Below are 20,030 nucleotides of genomic sequence, written 5' to 3' on the forward strand. Positions count from 1 at the left end.
CGGTCGAACCCTCCCCGCTCGCCTAGAAATTAATAGTATCATCTCAAAAAAATTAAATAATATAAGGATCCGGGAATTTGGAATCATTAAGGAGATCGATAACGATGCAATTGGTCAAGTGTAAGTTAATTATCGATCCGGCGCGCAGCACATTTTAAGGGATAAAATAGGGGGTTTAAGAAGCATGCGGTCCACGCGGATTAGTTAAGATAAGATTTACAGCAACTAGTGGACACCAAGGATTTGTGGGTCTCTCCAAATTAGCTTATAAATAGGCTTCCTCCCCCGGTTATATTCAGATTTTGCTTTTAATCCACCTTCCCATATTTTCTCTTTGGTTTTCTCTCGGTGATTCAAAAGCTTCTTTGCTTCCCATCTCTCAAGTTTCGGAAGTCCTCCGTTTTGTCGGACGTTCCTTCATGGTTTGTCGCTCTTTCTCGTACACTTTCTCCCATGCACACCAACGGTTTTGATATTGATTTTCTTTCCTTTTTTGGCCGTTTTCAGGCTCAGGTGCGTGAAACAGGAGATCATATCAGATATGAAGAGGTTAGCCGGCCGGTTTTTTATTTTTCGTGTTCTCTCTCTCTCTCGCGATTGATTTTTTGTTTTTTTTTTTTGGATAATTATCTTAATTTTCAAATGATCTTTGCAGGAGCATATATTGAATTCTCTTGGATTGAAGCTCTTCACATGTAGATGGCTTCCAGCAAATCAAGAACCGAAAGCCTTGATTTTCCTATGCCACGGTTATGCCATGGAGTGCAGCATCACCATGAACAGTGAGTTTTTTTATTTATTTTTTTATATAGATATGAACAGTGAGTATTAATTGTTCATTAACTTTATTTATTTCATATAAATTTTAAACCTAAAGAAAAAAAAAAGAAAAATCGATGAATTCGTGATGATCTTAATTTAATATAAGGTTTGCAATTGGATTAGGTACCGCAACCCGGCTTGCGAACGCGGGATTTGCAGTTTACGGTATAGACTACCAAGGCCATGGAAAATCAGCAGGATTGCAAGCCTTCGTCAACAACTTCGACGATGTCGTTGATGACTGCTCGAATCATTTTACAAGCATATGTGGTCAGATTTTATTCTCTGTCTCTGTGAACATTAACCAAAAAAAAAAAAAAAACATTATTAATTATGATATGTAGTGTTTATTTGTTTGTTTCTTTTTGTTTTTGTGGCTGATATTCAGAAAAGAAAGAGAACAAAACAAAGATGAGATATTTGTTTGGAGAGTCCATGGGTGGGGCGATCGCTCTGCTATTACACAGGAAGAGGCCAGACTACTGGGATGGTGCTGTATTGGTTGCACCCATGTGTAAGGTATGCTCTTTTATTTTTACTTATTATTTTTTTTTTAAAAAAAAAATTATGGTCTTTTAACTTTTATCTATCATAGATGTAGTTGGTGTTATTCTCTTACTCTTATTTTTGAAATAGATAAGAGATAAGCAACAGAATAAAACTATATATATATATATATATTTTAAGTAGTTGACATAAAAAAAAATTAATAAAAAATAATTGTGATAAATAAATACAAAAAGTAGCATTATTCTAAAATTTAATTATGATTACCTCATGTAAAATTCAACGTAGCTTTGTAAAAAATTATAATAAAAAATTAGATACCCAAATATTTTTCTGGACGGTGGATCTAGACCAGGCTATGTTTCTTTCTTCTTCATTTTACACTGTGAGTCATCATTCTTTTTAGAGACTTATTCTTTTTAATTCTTATTAAACTCTCTTTTATAAAAAATTTATTAGTAGATTTTTTTTTTTTTAAAGAAAAAATTAAATAGAGTTGGACGAAAAATAAACAGAAAAAGAGAAAAAAAATAGCATTTCTCCTTTTTTTTTTTTTTTTTTCGTCCGTTCATATAGTTAGGTGTTTAGGGTCTAGAATCTATTGACTTTGAGGTGGGCCCTTTGGGCCCTTTTTCTCAAAATTATTTTTCTTGGTCAAAGACTCAAAAGTAAATAAGATAATGTATTGCTTTATATATCGTGCTAAGCGACAAATATTTAATTAACACGACTTTTCGTCAGCACTAAGCAAAAGGGTAATTATACTCTTTTTGAAAATATTTTTATGGATCAGATCGAATTCTTTAGAGTACTTATATGATAGGTTTTTTAAGTTTTAATCATTGAAGTTTTAATGAATTAATATAAACAATAAACATGAAATAATATAAATTATTTAATTTTTTTAAAAAAATACACACTAGAATTATCCTAAAAGATCTGGAGAATTTTAATAGAAATAATATAAATATGGTATAAGTGGCTTTTAAGTTAACAGCTACAAAATCAATATATATAACCTTATTGACCAAATCTAATTTATCAGAATATTAATTAATGGGCAATTGGGAAGCCTGTCAAGATTACCCTCCAGATTCAGTGTTGATAATTGGATAAATATTTTTTAATCCCATTTGAATTTGTTTTTCCATTTTTATATTATTTGCAGATCGCAGATGACCTGAGGCCCCCTGAATTGGTGATACGAATTTTGACAAAGCTTTCCAGAGTAATTCCAACATGGAGAATAACCCCAACCCAAGATATCATTGATGTCGCCTTTAAAGTACCCGAGACGAGACGACAGGTACATATTTATCTATCTCACCCCTTGCTTCACTTTCCTTAAAAAGAGATAAAATAGGAAGCACTGCTATTTATTACCAAGAAAAGTAATTAAGGCTAGAAATTTTTTTTTAATTTTTAATTTTAAAACAATGCTAATGTGTTAGGTTCAGCTAATATTTGAATTAGTTATTGGTAAAACAAAAAATTCAAAGGTTGCTCAGGACTGTCACGTTTGCATTGCATAATAATTACAGGATAAAAATATAATTTCTAACATTACTCTTTATGAGAAGAAAAATGTTTAGTGTTCTACATGTTTAAGAGTAATAATGTTGTATGCCACATTTTTATTCTATTTTTATCACACTTTGCTGATGTGGCATTGTCAATAGTCATCGATTTTTTTTTTTTTTTTTTAATAAGGGTTGATCCAAAGGAGGTTGACAGTGTTACATTAGTAAAGATGGAGAAAAGTGTGGTATATAACGTTTCTCTATATTTTACTACAATTTTTTAGTAATGCTATAAACTATATTTTTATCTTACAATGTTGACATGATAGTCCTAACTAACCCTTTATTTTTTTTTTTTTAATAAAGACTGCTCTAAAATTGGTCAGGAGTTGTCACGTCAGTGTTATGAAATACAAATAGTTTTGATATGAAGTGACGTGCAGTCCATAATTAATGGAATAATCAAGTTAATTTTTTTTTTTTTTTAATTTTATTTTACAATTATGATGACATTAACAGATTAGAGCCAACCCATATTGCTATAAAGGGCGGCTTCGCTTGAAAACTGCCTTTGAGCTATTGAGTGTCAGCACGGAGCTTGAGAAGAGACTTCAAGAGGTTTGTTGGTCATTTCTTCTTTATTTTATTTTATTTTAATTTATTATTATTTTTAAATGTTTGAAATATTACGACTTTTATTATAAAATGCCTTATTAATTCAATTTTTTTTCTTCCATTTTTCAGGTATCGTTACCGTTTATAACTCTTCACGGTGAGGATGACAGAGTGACAGACAAATCAGTGAGTAAACTGCTTTATGATGTGGCCTCCAGCGCAGACAAGACCTTCAAGTTATATCCAGACATGTGGCACGGTCTACTCTATGGAGAGACACCAGAAAACTCAGACATTGTTTTTCAAGACATCATCAATTGGTTGGAGGAGAGATCGAGCTTAGGAAATTCAAGGTTGGAGGGGGAGCATAAGCATGAAAATGACGACTTCGATTTCTCAAAGGCTAAACAAATGCCAAAAAATCGCTAGGGCTGGATGGTGAATGAATATAGGCCAGAGAAGAAAAATTTGTAGTGAAAAAGCATTGGTGATGTGATTATTATGGTTTTATAACTGAAGTCTTAGGGCACGTTTGGGTATACCATTTTTTTTTTGTATTATATTTTACTGTTTTTTACTATATTCAAAATTGTGAATACTAAGGAAATATATTTTTAAAATTATGTTTGGATGGTTTAGACAAAATTGAAAAAAAAATTAAATAAAACTGGAGTAAAATTCAAATTTAACAAAACAACTCAAACATGTATTTAAAAAATAATAATAAAAAAAAAAATGTTATCCAAACATGCCCTTAACTACCGCAGAAAGAAAACAGAAAATAAAGGAAGAGAAAAGAAATTCGTGTATGATTTTTATTGGAGGTGTTTGATAACGTATAGTTTTGTCTCTTGATTGAAAATTTGTTTTAATATGATATAAAAGTGGAAATAGTTTTACTTTTTCTAAGTGTTTTGTGTTAAAAGTTGTTTGTTAATGTTTTTACTTTCTTGACAGAAAGAAAAATTGAAAGAAAGTAATTGTTAGCAATAAAACCGTATTTATACTTTAATCGTTTACTACAACTATCACAGATTCAAGAGAGAGATTACAAGATATTATTTGCATCCCTTTTGCCGTTGTCAAATCTTTTGCATAGAGAAAGATTATTAAGTATTAATATGGAAGTAAAAGATCACTACCGGCAGGGGCGGAACCAGCTTATGGCTTAGGACCCACCGACCCAGCCTCCCAAGCCATAAGCTAGCTCCCCAAAAATTTTAAAAAATTTCTTATATATATTATGAGATAGACCCTCAAAAATTAATATCGCCCTCCATTTTCTTTTTTAATCCTCACACTAAAATTCATGGTTCCGGCCCCACCCCGCCCGGTTAGCGGTTGCAAGGCTGCAACTTAAATTGCCTGCTTCAAACAGAGACTCAAGCCAAAAGAAAAAAATTAAACGGAATTGCTCGACACCACAAGGGAGAGAGGGCTTGACTTGTGCAATTTATTTTAATTCTTTTTAGCTATGACAGTCCCACATCAGCGCATGAGCTGCCGTACGTAAAATTGTTCATACAACTAGCATTTTTCTTACAACAATGAACTAGAATTCACAACTATAGAAATCCCAAGTTTAAAACAGCAACATCCGAATTTCTTGTTCATTTCTAACTGCAGAAGTTTCTCACTGTTCAAATTTTGTGCTTAAGTCATGCAGTAATATTACATTCCATGATCCAGCAGGCTTATGTGAGTTTTTACTACCCAGATTAGTGATAGATAAGAACAAATCTAATCGCAGTGTGGGCTTTAAACACGTACACCGGCAAGCGCATGTAGCGGTTAATTAACATAATTCCATGAAAAGAACACATCAAGATCATATGACTAATTACAACAACAGAAAATGCTGTCTGGCAGGTGAGGGGATTGTATTTCCTCTTTTCCCATATGCCCTAGCCGTCCCAACAACATAAATGTCCCTCCATGTCTCGTTCCAGAATCAGGCAAGATCTTGTTGCTTTGCCCAGCATGCGCCGTCTACTTAGTACTAGCACAAAAAGCAACAACCCACGTGGGTTCGTACAATGACCTGCACATGCAAAAAAAAAAAATCTTGCATTCTTAAAACCCTAACCGACACTGAGCAAAACTAGAATTAAAAATTGAAGACGGTAAAGAGAACTCAGTTTTCCTGTAATTCCTTGAATTTTGGAATATAATTCTGTTGTTATGGGGGGGTTTTTCTTTTTTGGTCTTTAATAGTCTATAGTTTGTTTAGTACCTAAACTTATCAAAATATCACTCAGTTCCACATTAATAGTCTTAATTATGTTAGTAAAGTGGGTCCCAACTGCCTATATAATAAGCTCATGTAACCTGCCAATTTTTTTATCAGTTGAATGAAAAGATCAACAGCAAGTTCAAAATCTTCTTTCAGGATCTAATTGCCTTCTTTCCTGGTGAGAACACCATGGAAACCTAGGCTTTTATTCTTCTTTCTTTCATTCTTCCTTAACACATTGAAATCAGACCTGATGTTTGTACCTAGGGCAGACTAAATCTAAAAACTTGGGATCAACCTATAAAAACCTCCTATGATTTTCCAAGTTCCTACTCCGCTAGGGCTCAACCATTTTTTTTTTTTTATAAGTAAGAAATTTTATTAAAAAAGCGTAAGGTGCCCCTAAGTAAACAAAAAGTATACAAAAGAAAACCCATAGCCAACCCACAAAGGAAACCAACAAGCCCAAAAAGAGCTAAACCCCAAAACCCAAAAGGAACACCCAAGAAGCAGCCCACAAAACAACCCAACTAAACCCACAAGGAAAAAACCCAAAACCCAAAATCAAGACACCTCAAGACCCACAAAGGCTCTTTTGGCGAGCTATCAACCAGACCTAAATATCTATGTCACATCAAATCATAGCAAAGCAGTGCTAAACTTTAAAGATTCTGCATCAAGTCCTGGCATACAAAGACAGGCGAAGCCAGCCAGCAAATAGATCCAATATGTCCCCAAAAGCTGAAACTGTTTTGAGGCAAAACGAGGACCCATTTGATGGGTCCACCGTTAGCTCGAAATCCCAAGACCAACTGAATTTCAAGGAGTACGAACATTTCAGCATTCTCCTTCATGCATGTTAAGCAGTCACATGAACATCGAGAAATATCTAACAGTACATTCGAAATATCTAACAGTACATGTTAATGTCCTGCTCCCGCAAATAAGAATGCTACTAGGTCAAGCAAAATATCCAAAAAAACAACAATAATAATAGATATACAAATAAATAGATAAAATGAGAACACAAAAGGGGCACCTTTAAGTTGAAATTTTCTCAAATGATCTTATTTCGAACTTCTTCGAGTTTCTTCAATATCTCTCCAGGAGTTCTATCCAATTCATCCGCAATTTTTCTCTGCAAATCCAAAGGCAATGTTGGGAACTGCTCACATAGATCTCCATCAATCACATCCTGCAAAATAACAATTTAAGTTAGGCTATAACTAATGGAACCAAAAAGATCATGGAAGGGCTCAGGAAAAAGAAAAATTAAGGAAGCAAGCAAGCAAGCTGGAACAATAAAAATTTCTCTGGTTCATCACAGGAAGTTAAAACATGATCACCACAACGACCCCTAACATTTTGGAGAAGAGGTTATGTTCTATTATTATACAAGTAGTGTCAGCATCAATAGTAGTAATTGTAAATAGCTACATAAAACTATGGTCAATAGTCACATAAAGAGACTGTCTTATAGATCAAAGATCGATTCAATTGATTAGCTACATGCAGTTTAAGGGCATATTGACATCCTGGAAAAAACCATACTTTTACAAGACAACTAAAACAAAAACCAGTCATATGCAACATTCAACCGATGATAATAATTGAACTAATCCTTAAAATCCACTGACCATCCCCCAAGGAAACTTATACTTGTACGGGAAAGATTTCAAGACTTGAGTTAAATGCGATATTAAAATTTGACCATTTCCAATACCAATTTACAAGTGAAAACTTGCCCTAGAAATGACTAATTTTCTTACATGAATATCAAACCTTTCATACTGTTCAACAGCACTGCTCTATATAAGATGCAGTAGACCTATGATCCATACTGGAGCAAACAAAGTTTAAGACCAATGAAGGGTAAAATTCCAGAAACTCTGACAAAAGAAGACAAAAAAACAAGAGCAATCTTAAGAAAGATGGAGCCTTTTATTTTAAAAACCAAATGAAAAGAAAGACATGAATATTAACACTCTTACTAAGTGAAAAGAGTCATTGAAGAACCCAATAACGTTAAAACTTGATTATCCTGTATGAATGATTATGTGGGACAACAGGTAATACAAGAGAGAATAATAAATGCATATTACCTTAACTGGAAAATAAGCAGATCTATAACCCATATGATCTCTTCCACACAAAGGTGGATGTTCCTGCCTCATATACATCTCCAAGTGAGAAAAGAAGTCAACATCGTCACGGGACGTGAATGCTAGCAATGCCCCCAAGCTCCCCATCACTGTGCCATATATGAGGCACTCTCCACCACCTGGAATTAAAGATGCCTTCTGCAAACAAGTGACCACATCACCAGCATGAAACTGCACTATCTCCTCTACCTTGTTTGGAGCTCCATTCAATTTCCCCTGCTCCCATTTTATTTTCCCACCAGTTGGATCTTCTTCTATCTCATCTGAAACATCCTGCGGTAATCGCACAAAATAGATGTTCCCGAACTTGTCTGCGCCTGCCATGGTGTCAAAATCTATGTGGTATGATGCAGTAAGCCATCTTGGAACAGAATCATCGGCAAATATGTACAGTTGATTCTCATCCCGTCTATACTTGCAGTAATGGAAGGACTGCAGATAGGACACCAGAAGATAGTCAGTTAAGGAATAATGAAACAAGAAAAAAGTTAAGGAAGAACAGGTCTCAGCACAAGCCACTTCCAGACAGTATACGCCACAGGAAAATAAAAGACCAGGATATGGATTACATGGATTCCACTTACCCAGCTAAATATTTGGGTGACCACCCAATGGTTTTAGCAAATATGGTATACGGTATAATATCTAACAGCAATGCGCCAACCATAATGTAAAACCACAAGTTTTTCAATTCATGCATCAGGAACATATAGGCATTATTTGGTATCAATGTCACTGATATGTATAATCCAATATGAAATAGTATGTACCAAGATTTTGTGTAACCAGAATCACCAGATCACCATTTTTTTTATGTTTCTTCTTTAAGCTTCACAAAAGGTTGTCAAGACAACTATACCCATCACCATTTTCCCATGTCCTGCCTATGTAACACTAGGCATTTTATTTTTATTTTAGCTTACATACAGTTATTTAATGCTCCAAAACTTGCTACTTATTAAAGTGCTTCATGTGGTTTAAATTTTCACTGGTTTGAAGGGATTTTTTTTTTTTTGATAAGTAAAGTATATTCAAAAGGCGCAAAGGGGCGCAACCCATAGTACACAGGACGTATACAAGAAGCCCCTAATTCAAAGAAAAAAGAGAGCACCTATCTATAAATTCAAAAAAAAGAACACTCATGCATAAGCTGAAATGGTTTGAAGGGATTTTTGTCAAATTACTATGCCTCATGTAACAGAAAGGCTGGACAGCCAAGAAACAGAACATTCATAATATGTGCAAAACTAATACAATGATGTTCTGAAGAGAGCGGCAACATAATGGAACACAAACAGTAAGAAATGCATGACTGACTAAGGTGATCCCATGGACACACAATATGGGATATCAATTCAGATAATTTAGCCTGAACCATCACAAAAGGTGACCACACTAGCGAGAAGTAACAAATTTCTAGGCTAAGGACAAGAGGAAGACAAAATGACAAATTATGGGCCTGTTTGGTAATGTTTTGAGAAGTGTTTTGGGTTTTTAGTTTGAAAAGAATTTTGATAGGGTAAGAATTGAAAATTGATTTGGTGGGGGCCACTTTCAAAACAGTGTTGTATGTGGGGTCCACAAAAGAAAGTTGTTTGGTAAAATTTTGAGAAGTGTTTTGGGTTTTGAAAAAAAAAATGAAAAATTAATTTTACAAAATACTAAAATAAAATAAAATAAAAAAAACAATTAAAAAAAAAAAACTGCTGCCATTATGGTGGTGATCTGAAGGCCACGCATATGCATCCAGCGGCCACCGATATGTCTGGCGGCAGCCGCCATCAGGCAGCGGCAGAACCACCCCAAATGTTTTTAAAATATTTTTCTGTTTTTGTGTTATTCATGTAATCAGCACCCCTACACCAGAAAAAATTTGTACATGGACAACTTCCTCCCTGAAAAAAAACAAATAATATTAATTATTTTTTAAAAAATGTTTTGTAGTTTTAGAGAAGATTTTTGTAGTTTGTGTCTTGAAAAGTGTGTTAATGGTGGGGGCCATTTGAAAATCCGTTTGGTTAACTAGTATTTGAGAAGTGTTTTCAGAGTTTGAGAATGGAAAAGGGTTTTTGAACATTTTACCAAACAGGCCCTATTTTTAATTTAAGTATTTTTTTTGTCCACAGGGGGAGGGGAAATGAGAGATTTGAACTAGTGACAATATAAAATTCAATATGGATGTATGTATGCCTATATGTAAGTGTCCATCTATACATATGGCAATAGAGTAAACTCAAATTCATCAAACTCAAAAATAAAATAAAATAAGAAAAAGAGATCATACCTCTTGAATGTCACCAACATATATCCGATCACGATAAGTGTGAATGGAGACAATAGTGTTGGGGAACAGCTTGTTCTCACATTTTCTAAGCAATCTCCTCTTGCCCAAATCATATAATCTGAGCACAGATCCCATACCCACAAGTAATCTTCCCTGGAACTGGCACAATGCAGTAGGGACACCTTCCACTTGTGTCTTGTGCAATAATTCAAGTGATTTTCCATCCTCTATAAACCTATAAATATGAATAAAACCAGCAGCTAAACTTCTTTTGGGCCAAAACTGTAGTCCCTTCGCTGTACCAACGGCTAAGAGAGTTCCATACTCCTTATCATGGAAATTCACAGTGCATATGCTGAATGCAGCTTCATTGTCCTGAAGCTCCAGCAGACAAGTTGTACTTGCTGTCTTTGGGTCAAGAACTCTGATGCAAGAAACCCACTTGTCCGACTCTGCCTTGGGATAGCCATAGTGCTCATCCGAGAGGGGATCATCTTTGTCCTCATCACCACCATTCTCCATCTGCTCACCATTACCATTTTCAGCCGTTCCAGCAGCCTCAAAGCTCTCCTTTTTTGCAGCTTCACGCTCTTCAGCTGTCAATGCTCCTTGATCACTCTCAATAATTACCAGCAATTTTCGCTTGGGTTGAAGCACAAACTTTCTTGGTGTGTACCTTAGGGGAATCACAGTTTCATTAAATGTTTCTCCCAGCCTCTCAATAGTAAACACCCTCAAAGCATCACCAGCAACAGCAACAACACCTTCCTCGCATTGGTCAGAGGCAAATGATGCTGCATATTCAAGAGTCTCATATGATAGGGGAGTTAAAAGAAAATGTCCTTGGTGAATATAACCGAGCCAAGGTCGACTTGACAAGCAAAGCATTGCACGCTTCCCTCTTACAATGATAGAAAAGAGTTTTGGGGCTCTCAGTCCCAAGAATCGAGACCGGGAATCAGAAAGCTGACCAGTCACCATATCTACAACTGTTCTGAATAGAACCCCATTCTGTAAACCAGAATTAAGAAAAAGGCTGGCAGGATGGTCAGCACCATCCTCCCCACCTACTGATGCCTGGACTTCAAGGAAAAGGAGAGATTCTGGAGCTGAAGAAACACTTTGCACACTCAGAATCTGCATACCATCGTCAGGGTCCAATGATAAGATACGAATCGTGTTGTCATATGAACCAACCGCAAGGAAACGAGACCTCTGCCTCCCTTCAGGTACAGGGGCAATGTCCAAACAAGCCACATCACCTGACATTTCATGCTTATCCACCTCAATCAGTTGACCAGTGATATCCACCTCAAAATAAACAAGTTCACCCCCACTAAGTGCAATGACCACTTGTAGTCTGTTAGAGCCAACCTTAGAAATTGTCCTCTTTCCAGGAGTCCTCCACTCATTGATACGGCCATCCTCCCTAATATGCCTAATGCCATTGGGATGAACTTGCATGAGAGAGTCATCACCTATCAAAGAAACAGCAAGTGAAGGGGTAGTATCAAGAAACCCACTATCACTAACTTCTTCAACTGTCTCACCAATGGAAAGAACGAGAGTCGCGTTTGAGAATGACACAACTATGTACGCATCAAACTCATCAGTGACATTCTTTTTCACAGTCCAAACTGCACTTGGTACGCCAGGAAGCTCCGACACAGCCATCTCACTAATGGCCAAACCAGGTCTTAAGATTCTTAGGGATGAACGAGGACCCCGCCCACAAAGTGTAAATATCTGAGGTGTCTCTTCTTCAAAGAGATTTACAACTTTCATGTCCATTATTGGCATCAAGCTCTCAACTTGGTCAATTCTAAGAAGGTTCTTAAGTCGTCTGGGCTGGAAAAACACCGGCTGGAAACCTTCTTCAGTTTCCATCAATGTAGCTGACGAAGACTCAACATCAGCGTCATCACCTATCCCCCGGAACTGATAGAAAGAATGATTTCCAAATTCAGAAGCAGCAAACAAGTGCCCTGACTTCAATACACACATGGAAGCAGTAACTGGAAAGGTATCAAAATACTTGATCTTCAATTCCGTAACATGGTCATTGTCATAGTCCAAAGTAACCTTAAAAATATCCCCATACTCCGTTTGCAACAGAAAGAAGAACATCGTTTTCTGCTTATGCACTGCTGCTGAAACTATAAGGACCCCACGCTCAGCAGGCAAATCTAAACGCCTAGGAATCACAGCCCTAACGTCCGGGTGTCCCTGATTCTTATATATCACAAAATTTTCCGCACAAACCAACACACCACTCGGCCCATCCCCTCCTCCAGGAACAGTAACAAGTAAATTCGCACCATTATCAACTGGCTCGGACCACTTTCTAGACACATGGTTAAGACCTAAATCAAGCTCATAAAAGGTCAAATTCTTCTGGGCGTCACTCGCTGCCTGCCCAGTCGAATCCTGGTCCGCCTCCGAGTAATCCAACTCAATGGCGGCAAAAATTGGGTTATCAAACCCGCAGTCCACCCCGCAGATGGAATACACTATCGTGTGCGACTTGTGCGCCTCCAACGGCGAAGAAATAGTCAGCCTTGCCGCCGTATCCCTATTCAACACATAAACAAGCTTCTGCTTCTCACAAGCCCCAATCATCACCGCCCTACCCTTGGGATCGATGGCCAAGTACTGGCCCGGAACTATCCTACGACACCCCGATTTCCCGAAAGTTTCTTGGTGAATTTTATCGAACACATTCTTTTCCTTATTGTACTCGAGGATTACAATCCGACCCGAGTCGGACCCAACCACGATATAGTCTTTCTGAGCCCCGGTGAGCCTAAACTGAGCTAAAGACCTAATGGCACCGAAGATTTCAACGGAGAGAAGGGTTCGGATCTTACCGTTATCGTCGGGTCGGAGAAGCTCCAGAATCTTGCCACGTGCGACGACGATCTCTTGGACCTTCCCGCCGGAGAAGTTGCCGTTGATGGCGCAAACTATGCCAGTGGCTCGCTGGAGAGTGAGGCTGTAGAGGTACATGGCTCGAGAACTTGGGTCGGCTAGGGTTTCGAAGTGGGAGGGAAAACGGAGAATTAGGGTTAGGGTTTTAGATGCTATTCATTTGGTGGAGAGGGATTTTAGGGTTTTGGAATGGGGGGGGTCTGGTGCAGAGTACGGTTAGAAAAGAGAAATGAGAGGAGTGTGCAACTGTGCAAGTGCGTGTGAATTGTGATGTGAAAAACCCTAGGGGGATTTCTGGGGATGAGAAACGGTTACCGCTTTAAGCTTTTGTTTGAATCGGACGGCTGAATTTGACCGAGATGGTGGTTCCAAACAGGTTGGAATAAATTTTTCTAATCGTGACATATATCCTTTAACCAATGATGTGTTTTCCATTTTACTTTAAATGAAATACTTAATAATATGTAGACAAAAATTTCTTTCAAACTGAGTTAAAGGAAATTCTTTCGATCAAAATGTCTAGAAGAGACATATGGGAGAAAGACACTAGAGAAGAGGGGTGGAGCCAGAATTTAAAATTTGGAGGGCAAAAATTGGAAAAAAAAAACAATTGGGGTAAGTAAAACTTATAAAAAATAAAAAAATAAAATTAGGAATAAAGTTTTAAATTTTTCTTATTTTTTTCTTTTGGGGGCCGGGGGAACCTTAGGCCTTGGGAGGCCAGTCTTCCCAAGACTCTTAGTAGCTCCGCCCCTGCTAAATAAGTTCTTATATTAGAAGTTAATGAGTTAATGGTAGCTTCCTCGGTTAGTATATTTTAATAAAAAAAAAAAAATCACACATGTTTTAAGACAAATAGTAACTTTTGAGCATGGGTTAACGGAATTTCTTCCAATCTAATTTGGAAGAAATTTATGTTAGTTTGGACTTTTGAGAAAATTTATGTCCTAAAATAAATGCTAGGTGTAATAATAATAAAATGGACACCCCCTTTTTTCCGTTATTTGAATAGAAAAAAATAATAATAATAAAATTGACAGAAACTAACTAAAAATCAGTCTAAGAAAATTATATATGTTTCTAAAGCATGTGAGAAGTATATTCTTTCTTAATAGTATGTGTTTCTCGCATTTTTTTCTAATAGCATTATGAACACATATTACTTTGTTATACTAATTTGTAACTAATTTATCTTCTAATGAAAATTTTAAGAATAAGATAGTAGGTTTTTTCTTTTTATTAATTAATGGTTGTAATTGATTAGGGACTTTTTTTTCAAGTCCATGCTTTCCTTGGGTTTTGGGATGTTTTTAATGATGTCATGGTTAAATAACTAAATATTTAACCATGGATATCAATATATTTCACCATGGATATTTACTATGGATTAGTTTTTTTTTTTTTCATCTAGTCAAGAGTGATGTTGGAATGATATTTTGCAATGGATATATATGACATTTATCTTATGTGAATAACAAATAATAGTAGCCTTGGCAATACGTGGATTGGTAGATCAATCTATAAGAGGTACACGGAGGAGGGAAGCACCCTTCCCTTTATCCTTCTCCAGCCCCTCTCTTCTCCCGCTTCTTTTGAGGACCCTGTTTTGTTGGAGATTTTTTTAGCTCCCTCCGCCTCTTTTGAGGCCCTATCCTCACCATTGTCATTATTGGCCTTCCACCTCATCCACCGTGTCTTCTGTTGGAGTTGTCAAGGTTTCCAAGTCGAATTTTTTCAAAGCTATATCTACTTCCTTCCTCTAGATCCAGCATGACACGTTTCACTCTACCATGCTCCATATCACATTTTACCTCCGTCAACACCAGCTGCTTCTCTATCGAACATCCACGCACATGAGCGTGCTGTTGTCAGTCTTTGAAGTCCATCATGAGGGCTAACAAGGGGGGGTAGCTTGGGGCAGGCTATAGTCGTATTACTTGTATATCTGCCTGTTGTGACGCCTTCAACCCATCACCTTATGCTACGCTATATGCAATGTGGCGATCACTGAACCTCTCGTATGCTGCTGTCCGCCTATGTTAACGATCTCCTATGGTGGTCTTGGTGTGTTGCTTTTGGTTTTTCTCGGCTTTTTGTTGTTTTTAGTTTTATGTCTTTCTCTTTGTTTCTACATGTTTGTTGCAGTTGTTACCCTTTAGGTGTTTAATTAGGTAGAGTCGAAGGGGATTACAAGTGTCATACCCTTATCTGAGTTCCTTGCACTAAGGGTTAAAGTAGGATAGAAGGGTCTTGTGACGATCATGCCCATTTTCACACCTTGTTTTACTGCCTTTATTGGCTCACGTTTTTTGGTGTTCATACCAAGAATCAATAGGGCTATGTCATTCATTTGATGCATTCTTTTCTTCTTCTTTTTTTTTCTGGATGTTCTGACGCTTCTTATTGGGTTGCCCAGCCTTAATTTGTTATTCTTAGTTGTGATTCTTCTTTTAGGTACAAACTCTAAAAAAAAAAAAAAATTAATCGGGAAAATGAAACATTAATATTTATATAAATATTATGAATATGATAATTTTTTTTTCTATTTGAATATGATAATTGATTATAAAATGTGATCAACTTGTTTATGTAAGAATCAATAACAATAAATGGATAGAAGATAGAGTTTGGCAAAGCCCCCGGCCCACGACATTTGGATCTTCTCCGGTTCAAATGAACCAGAGAGGAGTTAGTTTGTTGAAATGGATGGGCAAATTTGTCCCAAAGAATGTGAAATGACAAGTTTACCCCTATACTTAAACTAACTAGCTCCTCTCCACCCCACCCCACCCCACCCCTTATTTTTCTCTTTAAAATATTATAACTTTTTTATTTTTTATATCACATCAATAACTCTTTATTATTATTAAAAAAAAAAAAAAACAAACAAACAAACAGTACAAACATAATTTTTTAACTTTTCATTACAAAAAATTCAAAACTTCTTTCTACTTTATATCACATTAATAACTTCTTATTATTATTTTTTTAAAAAAAAAATCACCTAAAAAAGTTTTAATTACCAAACACACCCAATGACCTTACCTTGATTCATGAAATTCGTAACTTTTGATGAAGAAATTTGCAACGAAAAAACTTAAGTGAAGATAACGGATGATCTTTTTAGATAGAGAAAATACTTTAAGCATGAATTTTTTTTTTTTTTGAGATGAAGAGCATGAATATATATATATATATATAACAGTTTAATTAGGTAATAACTTTGATCTGCTCTGATACTTAAATCCCCAATTATACTGATCATATAACTTAGATATTTATATGTGGATTTATTTTAAGTATATACTAGTCTTACTAGATCCATAACTAACCACCCCAACTAGACCAAACCCAAGCCAACTCTTTTATAAAATGAAACGTACACAACAAAATCAAAAGCATTCCTTCGTCAAGAATATGGCCAAGCTTCCCTCCATCTCCATGCTAACCATAGCCTGCGCACTCTTATTCATGTTCATCATCCACCAGCAGGCATCCTCCGCTAGAACCATTGGCAATCCCACCCCAACCCCTCGTAACCATTATCACAGAATAACGTTTCTAATGAGAGACGTGCTGATCAATGTGACTCAACCCTCATCAAAGCCCGCAACCGCTAAAGTCACCGGTCAGCTCCCCTTCCCAAAGCCACTAGGCCTCTTCCCTCCTAATGGAGGAATCCCCCTACTTGGGTCCAATCCAACAGTTCCCGGCACCGCTGCCGGATTGTCCACTCAAACACTTGATCTCTCCGCCATCGGTCTATCTTTCCCGGCTAGAGCTACTATTCAAGAGTTGGAGTTTGGGACAGTAACAGTAATAGACCAAGAATTATTTAAAGGTTCGAGTAAAAACAACATGTCACCCATGCTTGGAAAAGCACAGGGGATATATGTTGCAAGCTCAGAAGATGGGAGCAGCCATATGATGGCCATGACAGCATATTTTGCTGGTAGTGATGGCTTTAAGGATGGGTTGAGGTTTTTTGGGGTGCACCAGACCGATGTTCCCGAGTCTCATATTGCAGTTATTGGTGGCATTGGGAAGTATCAAGGCGCAAATGGGTATGCAAAAGTTAAGGCAGTGGATGATCATGTGGGTTCTCATACTGATGAGGAAGGAAAAGGAACCAATAAGCTCCTTCTGTTCCATGTATATCTCAGTTAGTAGTACGTTTGGTAGCCAAGCTATATATCAATTTTAAGCTTCTGCTTTCTGCTACAATTAGACTTACCATTAAGAGAATGTTTTGAGTGGAAATTGGGGTTTTTTTATTTTGAGTAGAATCTGAAATTTGCCCCAATTGTGTTGTCATGGCATTTTAAATAAGCTTATCAGAAGAATTACATATATGGTTGTCTTTATGATACATGGACTCTAAGATCCCGTTTATTTCGGCGTAAAACATATTTTATCAAAAAAGTTTTTTAGCTGAAAGCATTATTTTTGTAAAAAGCAGCTATTTTTCGCTGTTTAATTATTTGTATTCCTAAAAATGGTTCCCAAAAATAAACATTTTTCAGGCTTAGCTCGTATGGAAAATCACCAAATAGCTAGAAACTGTAGAGGAAAAAAGTGTATGTGAATAGAACACCTTTGGATTGGGATTGAGATCCAAATATTCAAAGCAATTGTCTGGGCATACATATTATTTGCAATTTGAACAAACAATTATGGAAGAGTCATTGTGGGGCCCAAATTAACAGGTGTTCGGGCAATCAAGACCTGCTCAATCAAGACCTGCTCAAGCAGATAAGCCCTCATAAAGGCTCTCTCTTAGTAGCCTACCTAAGGGTGTGGGAGAGTGGCAAAAAATAATTTACGCAGATGAAAAACGTACGCAGACCATTTTATGCCTCATGAAGACTATTTTTTTTTGTTAACTAAAAACATGTTTAGGTTGATCAATATTTTACGCCGTGCCAAACACTCAATAATAATAATAATAATAAATTAAATTTAAATTTCAAAAAAAAAAAAAAAAAAAAACTTTTTTCATAGAATATTTTACTTAAAAAAACAAACTAGGCGTAAGACGCCAATATTATACATATATCATGCGAACAAGTTCAATATATTATAATTAATTAATTAGAGAAAAAGTTGAATATGTTATAATTCTCTCAAGGCAGGACTTTTTGCAGATCAAGCTAATGGAGAAAAAGCTTTTACCCGCTACCATTTTTTAAAATTGATAAATGACATTAACGAGCTGGCAATCGTTTTTGTTCTAAAGAGGTTTTTAATTTGGACAAAGGGTTGTTGCATAATTTTCTGAATTACGACATAACTTGGTACCTGCAAACAACTAAAGCTGCAGCTTCAACCTAACGGATATCTCTAATTTATTTCACTTTATACTCACGGTTTTCTTTTTCTTTTTCTTTTTTTTTTTTCTTTTTTCAAGTAATTTGTTTGCTCTTATATATTGAGTGATTAATTGGGCCAATGAGAGAAAAGAAGAAAAATTCGTATTTGTTAAAATAATAATTAAATAATTAAATTAATTTTTTAGTTGGTTTAAACTTTTTAGAATTAGTAGTGATTTAATATAATATTAGAGCTTTGATTTTAAGTTCGAACTTTGACTATACAATTTATCCCTATATTCAATTAAAATATTTCAAATATTATCTAATCTCACACGCCTCATCAAAGTAATTTTGTTAACTTTGAGCTTAAATGGAGTTTCTTTTTTAGCCCTTTTCTGGATGAATATGTAGGAGTTTTTCAATATTTAATGTTGGTACAGTTTTCGGTATAGTGTAAATGGCATGTTCTTTGATGTTCTTCATGCTCCTACGATCACTGCAAATTAAACAACTAAAAGAACCGATGCATAATTAGCTTTTGAGATAAAAGTATGATCAATGCATAAAAGTTCAGTTTCAGTTTATACATGGAGTATGGGCCTATTTATAAGTAAAGAAGTTGAATAAAACCCAAATTAGGTTTCCTACTCCTTCTTGATCTAGGAGTGTTGTCTGAGTTCCACTTGGACTTTGATCCTTTATTAGACATATGTCTGATCCTAGAGATTTAGACTAGGAGTTCTATTCTGATACTACCTGGAATAGGATTACTTATCGACTTAGACTTAAACTTGGATTATGATTCCTACTAAACCCATATTATGACTCCTACTTCAATTTTACTTGGAGTAGAGTCCTAATCCGAATTTCCTGAAATTACTGATGCCTGAGTTTTCGAGAGATGCTTGTCCCAGACCTTAGCTGGCTGAGTTGACTTTCGGTCCCGGACTGTCTGCATTCCCGGGACCCAATCTATATTTACCTCTTGTCGAGTATTCTCGGAAAAAGATGCTTGGTATCTGACTCCCGGGATAGGGCTTTCTGAGAGTGCTGCTGATTTGGCTGCTTAGCGTCTATCTTCCGGGATAGGACTTTTCAGGAATTCTGTTATCTCCTCCTTGGGCCAGTACTGACCCGAATGCCCATAATTTTTTAGATGGGCCGGTCTAAATGTAATTATTCCTAAAATTTAACAATCTAAATATTTGATTAACAAGTAAAGGCACCAAAACTCGATCTTTCCTTAAAAAAAAAAAAAAGAAAAAAAAAGAAGAAGAGGTAAAGTAAATGGATACCATCTATATGGGAAGGAATTGTATCACATATTTAGTGACAAGCAAATGGGCTTCTGCATCTTTAGACAAGCTGGAGCTACATTGAATCGGTTTTACAAATTCGAAAGTAAAATGTACAGATCCTGATAATGTAGTCTAAATATACATTAGACTAGATCCTAATAATCAGAAATGGTGGCCGGCGCGTGATCGTCACGCGCCAGTGAAGTTTTCTCTTCGTCGGGCGCGTGGAGGTCTCGTTCCGGCGTTTTTTCGCTGGGCAAAGGCGGTGGCGGGGCTCTGGGGGACTGATCTGTTGGTTGGCGGTTTCGGGGGAGGCGCGTGTCGCACACGCGCCGGTCTCCGACGAAGA

At 36.3% G+C, this 20,030-nt stretch overlaps 3 protein-coding genes across 3 annotated transcripts; 2 read left to right on the forward strand and 1 right to left on the reverse strand.

Annotated features, from left to right (window-relative positions):
• The first annotated feature begins 267 nt into the window (after positions 1-267).
• Positions 268-4,095, forward strand: LOC133864356 (caffeoylshikimate esterase-like). Its single transcript, XM_062300656.1, has 8 exons — positions 268-422; positions 508-549; positions 656-782; positions 946-1,092; positions 1,211-1,341; positions 2,498-2,635; positions 3,369-3,467; positions 3,594-4,095. The coding sequence occupies exons 1-8, from the start codon at positions 420-422 to the stop codon at positions 3,891-3,893; spliced, it is 987 nt and encodes a 328-aa protein (XP_062156640.1). The 5' UTR covers positions 268-419; the 3' UTR covers positions 3,894-4,095.
• Positions 4,096-5,045: 950 nt separating this feature from the next.
• Positions 5,046-13,392, reverse strand: LOC133862561 (spliceosome-associated protein 130 A). Its single transcript, XM_062298392.1, has 4 exons — positions 10,144-13,392; positions 7,800-8,291; positions 6,737-6,892; positions 5,046-5,505 (listed from the first exon to the last, which is right to left on the reverse strand). The coding sequence occupies exons 1-3, from the start codon at positions 13,147-13,149 to the stop codon at positions 6,755-6,757; spliced, it is 3,636 nt and encodes a 1,211-aa protein (XP_062154376.1). The 5' UTR covers positions 13,150-13,392; the 3' UTR covers positions 5,046-5,505; positions 6,737-6,754.
• A 3,096-nt stretch (positions 13,393-16,488) lies between these two features.
• LOC133863390 (dirigent protein 25-like) lies at positions 16,489-17,238 on the forward strand. Its single transcript, XM_062299332.1, has one exon. The coding sequence runs from the start codon at positions 16,489-16,491 to the stop codon at positions 17,236-17,238; it is 750 nt and encodes a 249-aa protein (XP_062155316.1).
• The last annotated feature ends 2,792 nt before the right edge of the window (positions 17,239-20,030 follow it).

The sequence above is a fragment of the Alnus glutinosa genome, chromosome 3 (genome assembly GCF_958979055.1).
Source record: "Alnus glutinosa chromosome 3, dhAlnGlut1.1, whole genome shotgun sequence".
NCBI classification, from domain to species: domain Eukaryota; kingdom Viridiplantae; phylum Streptophyta; class Magnoliopsida; order Fagales; family Betulaceae; genus Alnus; species Alnus glutinosa.